Raw genomic sequence first — 13,915 nt, forward strand, 5'->3', positions numbered from 1 at the left:
GCGACCTTCGATATCTTCGTCGAAACTAACGTATACCTATATTATCGATATCTAAACAATTCTAAGAAATGTAAAATAACAAAAAACATTAAATTTATCAGAACTCCGAGAATACATTTTTCTAAATTCTGTATTTCAATATTAATGTATATTCAAGAATGTTGAATATACTTACTGTTACCATTTATTTGCACTGCATTATTATTGCATTTAATTACACTGCATTTATTATTGCATTTAATATTTTTTTTCTCCTGCATATTTGTAGATACCTATCTTGCAAAGAAACAGAAAGATAACAGAGAACTCTAGTAAATAAGTCCACCAATTTTAACTTATCTAATGTACAAGATTTACCGTTACCCCATAGAGGTCTTTAAAAGAAACGCCAAAGAACGTTGTAAAGATACATAGGTATGCGAAGGCGTTTATTCTAACGTGACAGATAAGGAAGTACATCGAAACGAAGATGGTTCGAAGGTCATCAAATAATATCGACATCTCTTGTAAATGAGCCTCCGAATGGTTCTGGGTAGAATGTTGCACGAAGGAATTAATGAACACCGCTACAAGATATGAATTTCATAATTTCAATTTTATTCATTCTTCAACTACGCGTATGAACCTACTTTTTTTTTCAATCATATAAAACAATGCATGAATTTTAATATCAAATTTTAACTTCTTGTTGAAGTAACTGTTTCATCAGATCATTCTATGATTCATTAATCGGTAGGATAAAGAAAAGAAAAATGTTAATTTAATGTCGAGATAAGATATTAAATTAAATATCGATTAAAAATATCAGTTTTCTATTACCGAAGAAAATTAATCTTACATTCTTGATTATCTTCATGTAGCAAAAAAGTCAATATAACATTCCTCGGAGAAAAAGGATGCTATGATCATCAGCGAGGGTGAATTTTATTGAAGTGATGATAACACGACGAAAGAAAGGAAGGAAGAAACAAGTATGAGAAGGAAGGAAGAAAGGAAAGAACCTTCCTTGGATATGATCATGCCAGTGTAATATGTAACAAGCATCGAGCGTGTAACGATCGAGACACGGCTTGTGCCCCCTTCCACCTGAAAGAGGAAGACCAAGCCATGATTCTTCCTCGCGTACGCACACGCACGCGAACGAATGATCGAGTAAACGAGTAAGTTAGCGTCCTCTTCGTCTTCGCCCTCTCTCCATCTTTCTTTCTCTCTCTCCCGTATCCGTGTATACGCTTAACGCACACGGCTAAGCCAATTGGAGAGCCAAGACTTGGCCAAGTCTTTATAAGTAGGAGCCATCCGCGTCCTGAGGACTTACTCCCTCTCGAGGAACGTACCACGATCGGCGACCGATTTTGCAGAATAGTTTCTCAAAAGACGCTGTTGGTATAAGAGTAGTCCTCGACTGTTCCAACAAAGAGAGAGAGAGAGGAAAAAAGAAAGAGGGTGGAAGGGAAAGAGTGTTCTTGTCGTTCGTTACTCCTGTTGTTTCTTCTTGGAAACGAAGAAGGAAATTTATTCCGAAGATCGAATAATCTAAAGGAAACCGATAGAGATTACGGAAGATGCGGAAGAAGTTTACGATAGATCGTCGTTGAAGGAGTTAGGATCTATATTCTTTAAGAGTATCTTCCCTTTCAATAAGGTGAGTACTTTCAGTGATTTATCGATCAATTTAGTTGGTTTTCCCAAACGACTTTCCCGAACACCGTGCTGAAGGATTATAGTAAGGGTTGGAGTTAATCGATCGTTAAAATTAATTTATGAATCGTTTACTACACAAACAATCTCATTTTGCGCGGAGTAATCGATGAGTTAGTATCATAAATTCAACTATGTTCTCTTTGTTGTTTTCTATCAGTTTTGTTTTGTGTTACGCGAGTCATAAATCTTTCTTCCTCGATCACACGCAGCGCGTTTTATGTGTTTCGATTTTAACGAGAACGTTTCGCAACGGTATCGAATCTTTGATAAATCTATCGAAAGAATTCGAGAACGTCTATCATAAATCTTTTATTAATATTTTTTTCTTTTACGGCTCTTTCTAGGCCTCGTGAATTTTTTTTTTTTTTTTATTATTTTCTTGAGAATGTTGGATTCTTAAGTTCGACACGAATGCAAATTGCTTTCCCGTAGAGTATTGGAATTCGTTAGTGATTGCATCGACTATCGAACGTTTCGTGACCATTTCCGGCGTAGATTTCCTCTAACGACTTGGCATTTTGAAAACTCTTAAATAACGCGATCGCATAACGCCTGCGAAGCAAGAGGAACATCCATTCTCTGCGGAAGATCGTAACTTGCTCAATGGGAGTTGCATCAATCTTAAATGCACATCCCGTTTTCTCTGTTGGTGAACGTTATGCGTGAATGATTCAAACCGATATGCACGCAACAATCCGTGGAAGCGAGTCTTTGACAATTTTAGATCCAGCATATGAAAGAAAATAAGAAACAAAAAGAAATTTAGTTATCTTCGATGTGTCACTCTTGGTGTCCATTTTGAAACACTCCGAAGTTGAGAAGCAAGATTTCTTTCGTCAAATATATAAGGACACAAAATTAACATAATTTCGAACGTCCGGGAGCAGTCAATGGATTTAGGAAAACCCACCAACGTATATTGCTGACCGTCTGATTATGATGCAACCAATAATCGAAGTTCGAGGACTCGACATCTATAATTGAATTGGACGATGTTTCATCGATCCTTGCTTTTCATTCATCTCTCGCGTCAATTACGCAATTATGACGTCGGTCCACATTGACGAGGATCCACACGGGTTCGTTTCGGTTTTTTTTTTTATCCGTTTCGAATCAATTGTGACTCCTGAACCATGATCGTCATGATCTCTTTTACATGAGAAATTAAAAAAATAGAGGAACGGACGAGTAATGTCAATGACCTATCGATCAGAAAAAAGGGAAAAAAAGATTAAAAAGAGGAATGAAACTTAGTCGTCGTTGACCCATTGAGAATTGTTTCCGCAATGATCGCGAAACATAGATCGATGTCATTCGACAAGCTAAAGGATGATCACGTAACCGTTTCACCTCGTTACAAGGCGGGATTACGAATTTGACAAGGTGTCCGTGACTCAAACGTGCCATGCCGAAAAATTCACAGTCCAATCTGTGATTCCTGTCACACTCGTACGACCGAAAACTGAACGTTATCGAGTCTGTATTTGGATCGAATGCGATTCGAATGCTTTGCTCGAAACCAACCGATCGATCGATCTTGGCATTGAACTACACGAGAGAAACGCCGATTCCACCTATACATATATACATTTATGCCCGTCCTCGACATTGTCTCGTCACGATCATTCTGAGAGCACTTCGTGATCCATAAATGGCAGCGTCCTTAAACCCAGTGGCGTCAACCATATTGTCTTATTTTTCACTTATAATTGAAATTTTGCTAATTTTTAATTTCTATGTGAGATTCGAATTTTTTCAATTTGTGAAACATTTAAATATTTTTTACTTTCGAATAGGCCAATCTTGCATCATTGCAATTATTTCCCCCTTAATTTCTTTGTAATAATATTTATTAATAGATAAATCTTAGAAAAGATAATTTGCTAGTAATAAAATAAAAGTAATTCTTAGAAGAAATTATTTCTAAGTATTAGACATATGTTCGAAGGACTATCACAACTTCGACGCCACTGTTCAAAGTCTTTGCTAAGAAACGAAACAACCAGCAAAACAATGTCATGAGGCGCTGAGATACATTATGTACGAGGACTGGACGCACGTGAAACTTTTTCGGCCCTTTTTAGTCAGCACCTCGTGAGTACTAAGAACAGAACGAACATACCATGAAAAATGTTTACAAACGCGATTCAAAATACTTTTTACGTGCATCTCACGATACTACAATCAGCATGAATTATCTTGTGGTTGACCATGAAGAAGTAATACTTTTCATTTAATCGTGGATTATTATATTTCCTATCTTGGTCATCATTGAAGAAATCATTGTTAAAGGTTCAAAAAATTGAAGAAAAATTGATGTACGAACGCAGGTACAGATATGGTACATACATGAAAATGATCCTTCCGAACGTCCTTCCAACGATAATCGATTCTCGCAAGTATTCGTTTAAAATATGGCCGAATATGGCGCAAACTTTGAAACATCGGTTGGCACGTGCCCAATCTTCGTATTACTAACATTTATCCACCATTCTTGGCTTTCTCATTTTCCACTGAAAATTGTCGACGAGGTCAACGATGAAGGACGAAGAAGAAGAAGGAACAGAGAGATCCTTGAACCCTCACCGGTTGGCGCGGTAAGACCTGTACGGAGACGCGTATGATGAATCTATGGTTAATGCGGCGTAGCATGATTGTAGTGGAAGAGAACCTGAAAACAAAAAGGAAAAAAGGACTTGGAAAAAGGAAAACATCGATTCGTCTGTTGCTGGTGGTTGCGAAGATGGTGGTGAGAGAGTAGAAAGAGAGCTCACGAGGGCAAGCAATTTGCAAGTATCCCTTTAATTGCAATCCGCAAAGAACGTAAATATGCTTGAATGGAACATTGACTCTTCTCTTAAAAAAATGATGATATAGATAGGAGGATATTCTTCGCAATGGTGCCGGAATAATAATCTTAAAAGTACTAAGACGATAAAATTGTTTCGAACGATCAAAAATTGATCTAATTTATAAAGTATTCTCACGAAACTATGTTTTTATAATACTTATCTACTGTCTTATATATTTGACGTTATATTGAGTTAATATTTATTACCCATCAAAATCGTCGGATTCAAAATATTTTTAATATCACTTTTCACGAACTTCATTCTTTTAATACCATGACCTAATTTTGTCAAATTTAGTCGGATCAAATTTGTCAAATCAAGTCAAATATCGTTTCGAGATTACTTGAATCTTGAAGTCGTTGAACTCTAATTAAGGATATTTCTGGGTATTGAATAAAAACAAGAAAAAGAGAATAAGTTCGATCATAAATACGTATATCAGATTCTTTCGACAAGTTAGCTCCAATCTGACGCCTTTGTCAATAAGAGCAAGAGGATTACGATGAAAAGAGTCGTGGATGAAAACGATGGAGAGGGAGAAGAAACGACCTTGCTACTTTCAACGGCAAGGCTGCGCTTATGGCAGCATACATGCCATCATAACAATCTTAGGTTCACTGCACCGAGTTGCATCGTGTGCGATACGATACCAACCTCATGGATTCGCATCGTCATGTAGCATCAGGTAGTCTTGATAGATCTCAATTAGATTATAAACGCAAACGCAAGTTCGATCCTACATACTTCGCATCCTCGCATACTTTCGCATCCCTATCTTTGATCTATTGCAATTTCGATCAGGCATTCTGTACATATATATATATATTGACCTAAAAAAATCGATTTGATTGATCAATTTTTATTTCTTTTTAACTCTTACACGTTTCACTGCGGCTAACCTCGATCTACGATCCAAGTAAATTTGATCATGTCGATTCAAAGATCTATTATCGAGGATCTACTATCCAACATCAAACTGATCGATACCTTCAAATAGTTATTAACTCAATTTGGATACTAATTTTATAAGATTTTAACGAAATTAAAGAAATTTAATGAAAGATTTTTTTCAATGCTAACCAATGTAAAAAACAAATTTTTTAAACCGCACTGTTTTAATCGTATGCAATTTTTTTCTTGCGGAATCCTATTGAGAAATTATATAAATAATGCGAATAACGGTGATTTCGAATAATATTTCCATACGATCGTAACGCCGAAACCGGTTTTGGTTGTTTTCATGATACACAGTTGTCCAAATTCGTAGAATATTTCAACTTTTCACGAAGGCTTTCCCATTTTCTTTCGTGCTTCAACGTGAATATTTTTAAAGCTACAGATCCATGCAGTTGTTTATAAATGGAAATTTCCTGAAACATACTCAATCAATCCTTGTATAGATCTTTACCATCGGTACGTGGAGGATTCCAATAATTGCTTGTAATTCGAGGTCGAACCTATCGAACATTAAGACTTTTTTTCTTTCTCTTTTTCTCCTCATCTAAAGTTTGTCACGTTATTTTCTATTTTTTTTCTAGCTCTAACTAATATCAAAGCTTTCAATGACTGAAATATACATCTTCTCACCTGCGATTATTGTGAAATCAAAGCGACTCGTGTATGGAACTTTCCTTTACAAAAATAATGATTATAAAAATAATCGCACCGTCCTTGACGTTTCGATTTAAAAAATATCTATCTATATATACCGAAAAAGGCATTTAAATTTGTCTCCATTGATGGTGGGTGACATTGGTGGCTTAGAAAATTAAAAAAATTCTGTATCCTATGAGTAATCGCTTGTAACAATCTTTATCAACGAATTAGAATCTTCGCTTGGTGGGATGAGAATGGACTAAAAATTAGGACTGCTCCGAAGTGCAGAGGGATATCATAATCGTTTCGAATGATGATAATACCAGTTCTTTTTTGCGAGTCAATGACTTGGCTCATAAGGAAGATGATGAAGGATTGTATGACGTTAATTAAATCATTCAAATAATCATGGTCCAGTACATGCCGAATTTCTTTCTCTCCTACCAGAAGAACGAACTCCTTTTTGGTAGGTTCACGAAAGTAGAAAATCATGGGTTGCGAGCAACCAAGAAGCATGCAATTATTGATAATAATTGTGAGGTAAAACGATGCTTCGAGCACTGTTGCAAATAATGTACGTAGTACCATTTTCGTCCCTTTTGAGGGGAGAAAAAACCAGAAATAAGAATATTACTTCCTAGAGGAATGCATTTCAAAAAAATTCGAAGCTAAGGTCGTTTGAAATCTTTGCCAGCATTTCTTCCGCATTTATCCTTTATGATTTTCTTTCTTTTCTTAATTCATTCGTATGAGTGAAAATTATACTCAATCGATAAGATAATAAACATTAATAAAACAGGAACTAAATAATTAGGTAACAATCATTATTACTTAAAAAAAGGAAATTTTTCATTTATCTTTCGTATCAGGTATTCTGCATGGAATCTTTCCAAAGTGTTCAGAAAAGCGAAGGTTTCTTTGGAAAATCGAAGAATAAGGAACAAAAATAAAGACTCTTTGGTCGGTCGAGTAAATTACATGAGAAGAGTTGAGATGCGAGAAGCATGTCGTCCTTGAGACGTTTCCAGACCACTTCGGGTTCTTTCGATCGCAACGGCAGGTGGTAGACCTGTCTGAATCGGTTTATAAATAAGTCGTGTAATGCTTTCATGACTTGTCATTACTCGTTCATATGATCATGGTCTACAATCCTCATCTCATACTTTGCGTATCCAATTACAGCATACTCATAAATTTCGTATGGTCTTATACTTATTATCATTCTGTGTTCACTTAATATAGTATTTAAAAAAAAAGTACATCAAAAAATTTTTTTGTTTAGCATTGAAATATTAAAGATATCGCAAGATACCGTCATGAATTCATGTTATCGAGTAAGCAAATTAGTAACCGTTTCATCGAAATATCGACCCACATTACGAGGAGCCGTGCGATTTGGGTGAAGTATCATCCCACTCTTGAATGAAACATTCTGCGTCGCGAAGACCGCAGACCCGTTGATACACTCTCTGTCTCTTGAATACAAATCGAGATAATCCCAGGCGAATTATGCTCCCGATTCACGGACATGATCTCGTAAATAACCTCAGAGAATTTTCCTACTATGCGGTAACATGCATTGTTCCTTGCAAAGAGAATGCACAATGTCGAAACTAATCTTTTGCTTTGTTTAAATCCAAAAATTCGAAACACACAGTTTTATAAAATAATAATTAAGTAGAGTAATAACGATCTTTGTGATTATAAATGCAACGAAAACGTAGGAATACGAAGGATCTTAAAATAAGATAGCTGTATAGCCGTCGGATCCCTTTTGCGTTCGATCCAGTAGTCACGAATGGTAATTTGCAATCGTCGTTGCAGCTCGTGTCATTGACTCAGAACTAGACAACTTGCTAAACCTGTATTCTTGATCGGTTCCTTTTATGTCAGGAAGACTAAACATTCCAACAAAAAAAAAAAAAAAACTAAAAGAATTCTGAATAAAATCATCAATGAAAATGATATAATGACATTGAATACTTCAACGATCATGTTATCAAACCTCGTCTCCTTTCACTAGAGCAATACTTCAAGAAAATGCAATAAGTCCGCATTCTTCAGTTATGCTTTTATTCGTTACAATTTTTTTCGATCTTATTTCATAACTTTTCGCTTTGAAGTCACGTATTATTTTCTTGCATAACATGTTTGCGAAAAGAAAAAGAATTCGCGTTTGAAGTATGTAGAAAGGATTGTAAAAGAAAAAGGAGAAATTCCAATGTTTTCTTTTTGACTCACCTCGAATAGAATCGTCAAACGAAGTAAAAGTAGTCGAGAATTAGCATTGACATTGAACCTCCAAGACGACGGCAATGTCGTTGGAACCTTCAGGTCCTCTCTCTTACTCAAATATGTTACAGGAAACACCGTTGAATTTGCATTCTCGGATTACATCAGCATACTCCCACGATCTCTGAGTTCGTTCCTTCATCCCAATCTTAAGATAGAATCACAAGAGAATGAGGTTGCATAGCCTTCTTCCTTTCGAGTCCTTTTAACCGGCTCCTCTTTCACTCTCTTTCTCGTATTGCACGGTCTATCACTCTCGTTCCTCATAGTCTCGATTGATAAATTGATCTTTCTCACGAACGTTTTAGTTAACAATAACATCGATCCAAATATAAACTTTCTTGAAGTTTCCGATTGATTTTATTTCATTTTATTTTATTTTGTTTTCTTTTGATAACTTAGAAAATCTGAAATTATTTTTTATATAGATAGAATTGTATAATAAAAACATATTAAACATTTTGTTTTTATCGAGGGATTTAAAGATTGTTAGATAGAACGAACATTTCGATAAAAAGAAAAAGGTTAAAGCGAGCGGTTAGATACTCGTTTATTCGAAACATGGTTTACAGATATAGATGCAATTGCTTTCCTGCATACCATAGACGGGAAACAATAATCTCTAAATATTCCATTTATACAGTGCACCTCGTTCTTCTATTACGTAAGGAAGTATAGTTAAAAAGAGACAAAAAAAAAGACATTATAGGAATATTAGAATCCACATATGTACATATAGAATCTAAAACCGGTTTACGAAGTATGATTACCACTTTCCCAATGTCACGGTTACATTGAAACTGAATTCTGTGCCAAATAACAAAGGCAATTTTATGAAAGACTTTTCTCAAGAAACGTTCGTGAAAGTGAAAAAGAATGCAAACGTCAGTGTGAAATTAAAACCGGTTTTAACTCTACGATTACGTTATATCCGACTTCTATAAAAAATAATTTTTGTTTATCTAACAATGAAATCTTAATTAAATTAACTAAAACTTTTAAACTTAAAAAAATTGTTATAATATATGGCAATGAGCGTCCTCAGTTAGGTCTTTAATGATTTTCTTCCATACGCAACATTTTTACATTTTCTTTTTTAATATCTGATTTGAAGATAAAACATAAACTTGATACTCGTTGGTTATAAAACGAATGTATTATTTTCACTTAAAGGATCACGTCAATTCGTATTACACAGGCAATATCGTAGATCATGATGGTTGCAATTCGTTAAAAGAGATGCTGCCAGAACTTCTCTCATCCCTTCTTTGGTATAGTGGACCGTATTTATGGCAGTAGATCGAGTACACTTGGTTGCATCTCCCGCGGCAACTAGCCCCATTGGCGGCGACCTAGGAAGACGGAGAACAAATTGCATCCTACGGATTCGGAACCGCAAACCGATATGTCGTAGTTAATTTCACTTGGATCAAGAATCGACTTAGTGGAAGAAAGAAAAATCACAGGGATTCTCTCTGATCGTTATATTTTTGTCCGGGACACACGAAATTTTATAGCTTTAATTTTGGATCTGTTCAAATAAAAAAGCTCATTTCTATAAAAAATAATAGTCGATTATCAGCCCTCACGAAAATCAAATCATTTATTTTTATATATGATCAAAGAATATTAAAGACGAAGTTATTTTCATGAGTGGTGATTCAAGAGTTTAGATCGCCGCCAATGACGTTACCCGCCAATGTGGCATGCTTCTCCTTTCTCCCGTTGTACCGATGCAGATCGTGGATCAAGAAGGAAATACGGGGGTGGTAGCGAACCATTCCTGTGACTTCCATCTCGATAAACAACAGGAATTGCGGACTCGGAGTCCACGTGCACGATATCGCTGTTGATACTCGCATCAGGATAAAGTTCGTGCTTGCTAAAGGTACTCCTGCCGATCGCAGCAGGAATTTCGGAGAAACGCTCATTAACGATATCGAGAGATCGTTAAGAGCGTGATCGAATCTTGTCGAGATTTGCCTCGAGGCAAAATAATAAAAAGTTTTCTTGTTAACGAATTTGAATTGATGATATTTCGATCAGGCGAAAAACATCTTGCCTGCTAGGTAGATGGTAAGACGAAACTTGATCTTTAGAAGATCATCGAACAATGTCTTTACATTATTCAAACTGGATGTCCTCGTACGACGTTCGTTTATCTTAAAATTTATGATTTTTATTAAGTGGGAGCGTCCAGAAATCATCACGAAAACGCCCAATAGGTATATGTATATATAACTGTACACGCAGATAATGCCAATGATTTATTCAAATGGTTATTTGACGATCGCGTACGCGGGCCATCGCATACACTTCAAAATACAAGGCACGAAATCATTCACTGAGATTACCACTTCGAAACTGAATCGTGATTCAGCCGATCAGCACGGTCGATGATATGCGAGAGAATTATTCCGGCAACTTGCAAGGTCACGCGAACCAACAGTTAGAATCCCTCCACTGGTAATGTCTTTTAGCGCAAGAGAGAAGCTTCTTTTTCCTGGAGTTGTGCCAATCGGAACGTAGGAGTAACTGTACATATGCTTATCGTTAGCGTTCTTTATGCGAAATTCTTATTTAAGGAAATCCTTACCTTGTGTTCTAGAAAAAGAGTTGACCAAACGAATGACTCGCATGTCACGTTCGAGCCTTTCAGTTTAACAGTACATCGACTGCACAATAACATTTTTCGCATGGTTTTCCATTCGAAAAAAGTAATCAGTTTCTTTTTTTTTTTGTTTTAGATTCGATCTTATTGGAATAATGTGGACGAAACGACAAATTCTGCATATTTTAATAGCCCTGATCTTGACAACATTTGCAAAAGCAGGTGAGATATTAGCCATATCGTCAATATCAATCCTTTTGAATAGACTTCGATTTTACCTCGAGAAATAATTTATGAATCACCCTACACACATAAATCAATCTTTTAGCATCATTATACCATTATCTTCCTAACATATTATCCCATAGATTTAACGCCCTGTAAAGGAAAAAACACCGGGACCTCTTCTTCATGCATGCAAATTATTTTAAACGAGGCGTTAAAATATTCTCCGAACTTCGATGAATTTAAATTGTAATACGTTTTCGGCTTGAACCTTTAATCAGTGGATCCATATTAAGGGCTTTTATTTTGCTATTATGAAGAAGAAGGCTCGTTCGTTGAGTACCTATGTCCAATTACGGCCCTGGATGGGTTACACGTGAGATGGGTACTGAACGCAAGCAAGCTTGCCTACTATTTTTGCCTTTACTCGTCTCGTTCGCCACTGTTGTTGTTGTTACTCTTGCCGTCAAACTGGTTCCATCCGAGATGCACAACCTTGGGTATATAGCGAAGACGCGAAAAATACACTTCGTATCCCGCATGCCTCAGCTACTGGATACAAGAAAGGTGCCAATTTGCCGTGTCGATTCTATGTGATCTATTTCCGCAGAACATAGATTCTGAATTCTTAATAAAATTTCCAAGATAATCATAGTTCTGATTTTTTATTAAATTTGTAATATCAAAAAATGATGATTTTATGTACATGTATATAATATATATTATATGAAAATTAAAAATGTTATCTAAGTAGCTTTGGATTTCTATAAATAATGGAACTTAGAATAAAAAATTGTTTATATGATTATATATTAAAGATCTCTGAAAAATTAAATTAAATTGGATATAATATTACAATATAAGTATTTTGTTTCAGAACACCATGAGATTTATGAAAATCAATACAGAAAAAGTGATACTCCCTTCACCTGTTCCGAAGAAGGCTATCATCCTGATCCACACGACTGTAGAGTTTTCTATAGATGTGTTGATCAGGGCAATGGTGGTCTTTTAACAACCTTTACGTTCGAATGTGGAATTGGTACAGTATTCTCCAAAGAAAAAGGAAATATATGCATTCATCCATATGATAGTGGACGACCAGAATGTGGTGGATTTGAGAACGAAGTAGATTCTGATATTCAAAATCTCAATATGGATTCATATCCATCTTATTCTACATCCACAACAACTATAAAAACGATGGTTAGTACAGACATATCTACAACAACCACTACAACAGAGCCTACAACTACAACACAAGATTGGACGACTACGAGAAGACCTGAAAATAGTACTGAATTATCAACAATTACTCAACCATCAACAACATCTGAATTGAATCAAAATGAGATGATTGGTCTGGGAGGAGTACAATGTACTACTCAAGGATTTTTATCCGATTCACAAGATTGTAGAAAATTTTATAGATGTGTAGACGAAGGTACTGGAATATTACGAAAATATGAGTTTACTTGTGGAGTAGGAACAGTTTGGGATCCAAAAATCGAAGCATGCAATCATGCTTGGGCAGTTACTAGAGATGACTGTCGACAAGGTGAAGAAACTAGCAATACAGACAGCGGACAATGGAATGGCGATATAGGAGATAATGGAGGACAATGGAATGGAGACGTAGGAGATAATGGAGGACAATGGAATGGTGATATAGGAAGCAATGGAGGAAGTTGGAATGGTGGCGGAGGTACATCAGCTACTGCTGGTACACCTGGTATTCCAGGAAATCCTGGAACATCAGGCACTTCTGGAACACCCGGAACATCAGGTAGTCCTGGAACACCCGGTACATCAGGAACTCCTGGCACAGATGGAACTCCTGGCACTCCTGGAACACCTGGAACACCCGGAACGTCAGGTACTCCTGGCACAGCAGGAATATCAAGCATCCCTGGCACTTCCGGAACACCTGGAACACCCGGAACATCAGGTACTCCTGGAACATCGGGAACAACAGGTATTCCTGGAACAGTAGGAATACCTGGCACAGCTGGAACACCTGGCACTCCTGGAACACCTGGAACATCAGGTACTCCTGCCACAGCAGGAATACCGGGCATCCCTGGTACAGCTGGAACACCTGGCACTCCTGGAACACCTGGAACACCCGGAACATCAGGTACTCCTGGCACAGCAGGAATACCGGGCACGCCTGGTACATCTGGAACACCTGGCACTCCTGGAATACCTGGAACACCCGGAACACCTGGTACTCCTGGAACACCTGGAACATCAGGTACTCCTGGCACAGCAGGAATACCGGGCACCCCTGGTACAGCTGGAACACCTGGCACTCCTGGAACACCTGGAACACCCGGAACATCAGGTACTCCTGGCACAGCAGGAATACCGGGCACGCCTGGTACAGCTGGAACACCTGGCACTCCTGGAATACCTGAAACACCCGGAACACCTGGTACTCCTGGAATACCGGGAACATCAGGTATTCCTGGCATAGTAGGAATACCTGGCACAGCTGGAACACCTGGCACTCCTGGAACACCTGGACCATCAGGTACTCCTGGCACAGCAGGAATACCGGGCACCCCTGGTACAGCTGGAGCACCTGGCACTCCTGGAACACCTGGAACACCCGGAACATCAGGTACTCCTGGCA

General features: G+C 37.3%; 1 protein-coding gene across 1 annotated transcript in view; it reads left to right on the forward strand.

Moving 5' to 3' along the window:
- The first annotated feature begins 1,341 nt into the window (after window positions 1-1,341).
- The window catches only part of LOC122631048 (mucin-5AC-like), a 20,350-nt gene continuing 7,776 nt past the window's right edge, over window positions 1,342-13,915 (forward strand). The window contains exons 1-4 of the mRNA XM_043816243.1: window positions 1,342-1,645; window positions 11,192-11,277; window positions 12,158-13,124; window positions 13,359-13,903. Of these exons, the coding sequence (XP_043672178.1) occupies window positions 11,211-11,277; window positions 12,158-13,124; window positions 13,359-13,903 (1,579 nt within the window). The 5' untranslated portion in view covers window positions 1,342-1,645; window positions 11,192-11,210. The remainder of the gene's footprint in view (window positions 1,646-11,191; window positions 11,278-12,157; window positions 13,125-13,358; window positions 13,904-13,915) is intronic.

Source organism: Vespula pensylvanica, chromosome 8, assembly GCF_014466175.1.
Source record: "Vespula pensylvanica isolate Volc-1 chromosome 8, ASM1446617v1, whole genome shotgun sequence".
Classification (NCBI taxonomy): Eukaryota; Metazoa; Arthropoda; class Insecta; order Hymenoptera; family Vespidae; genus Vespula; species Vespula pensylvanica.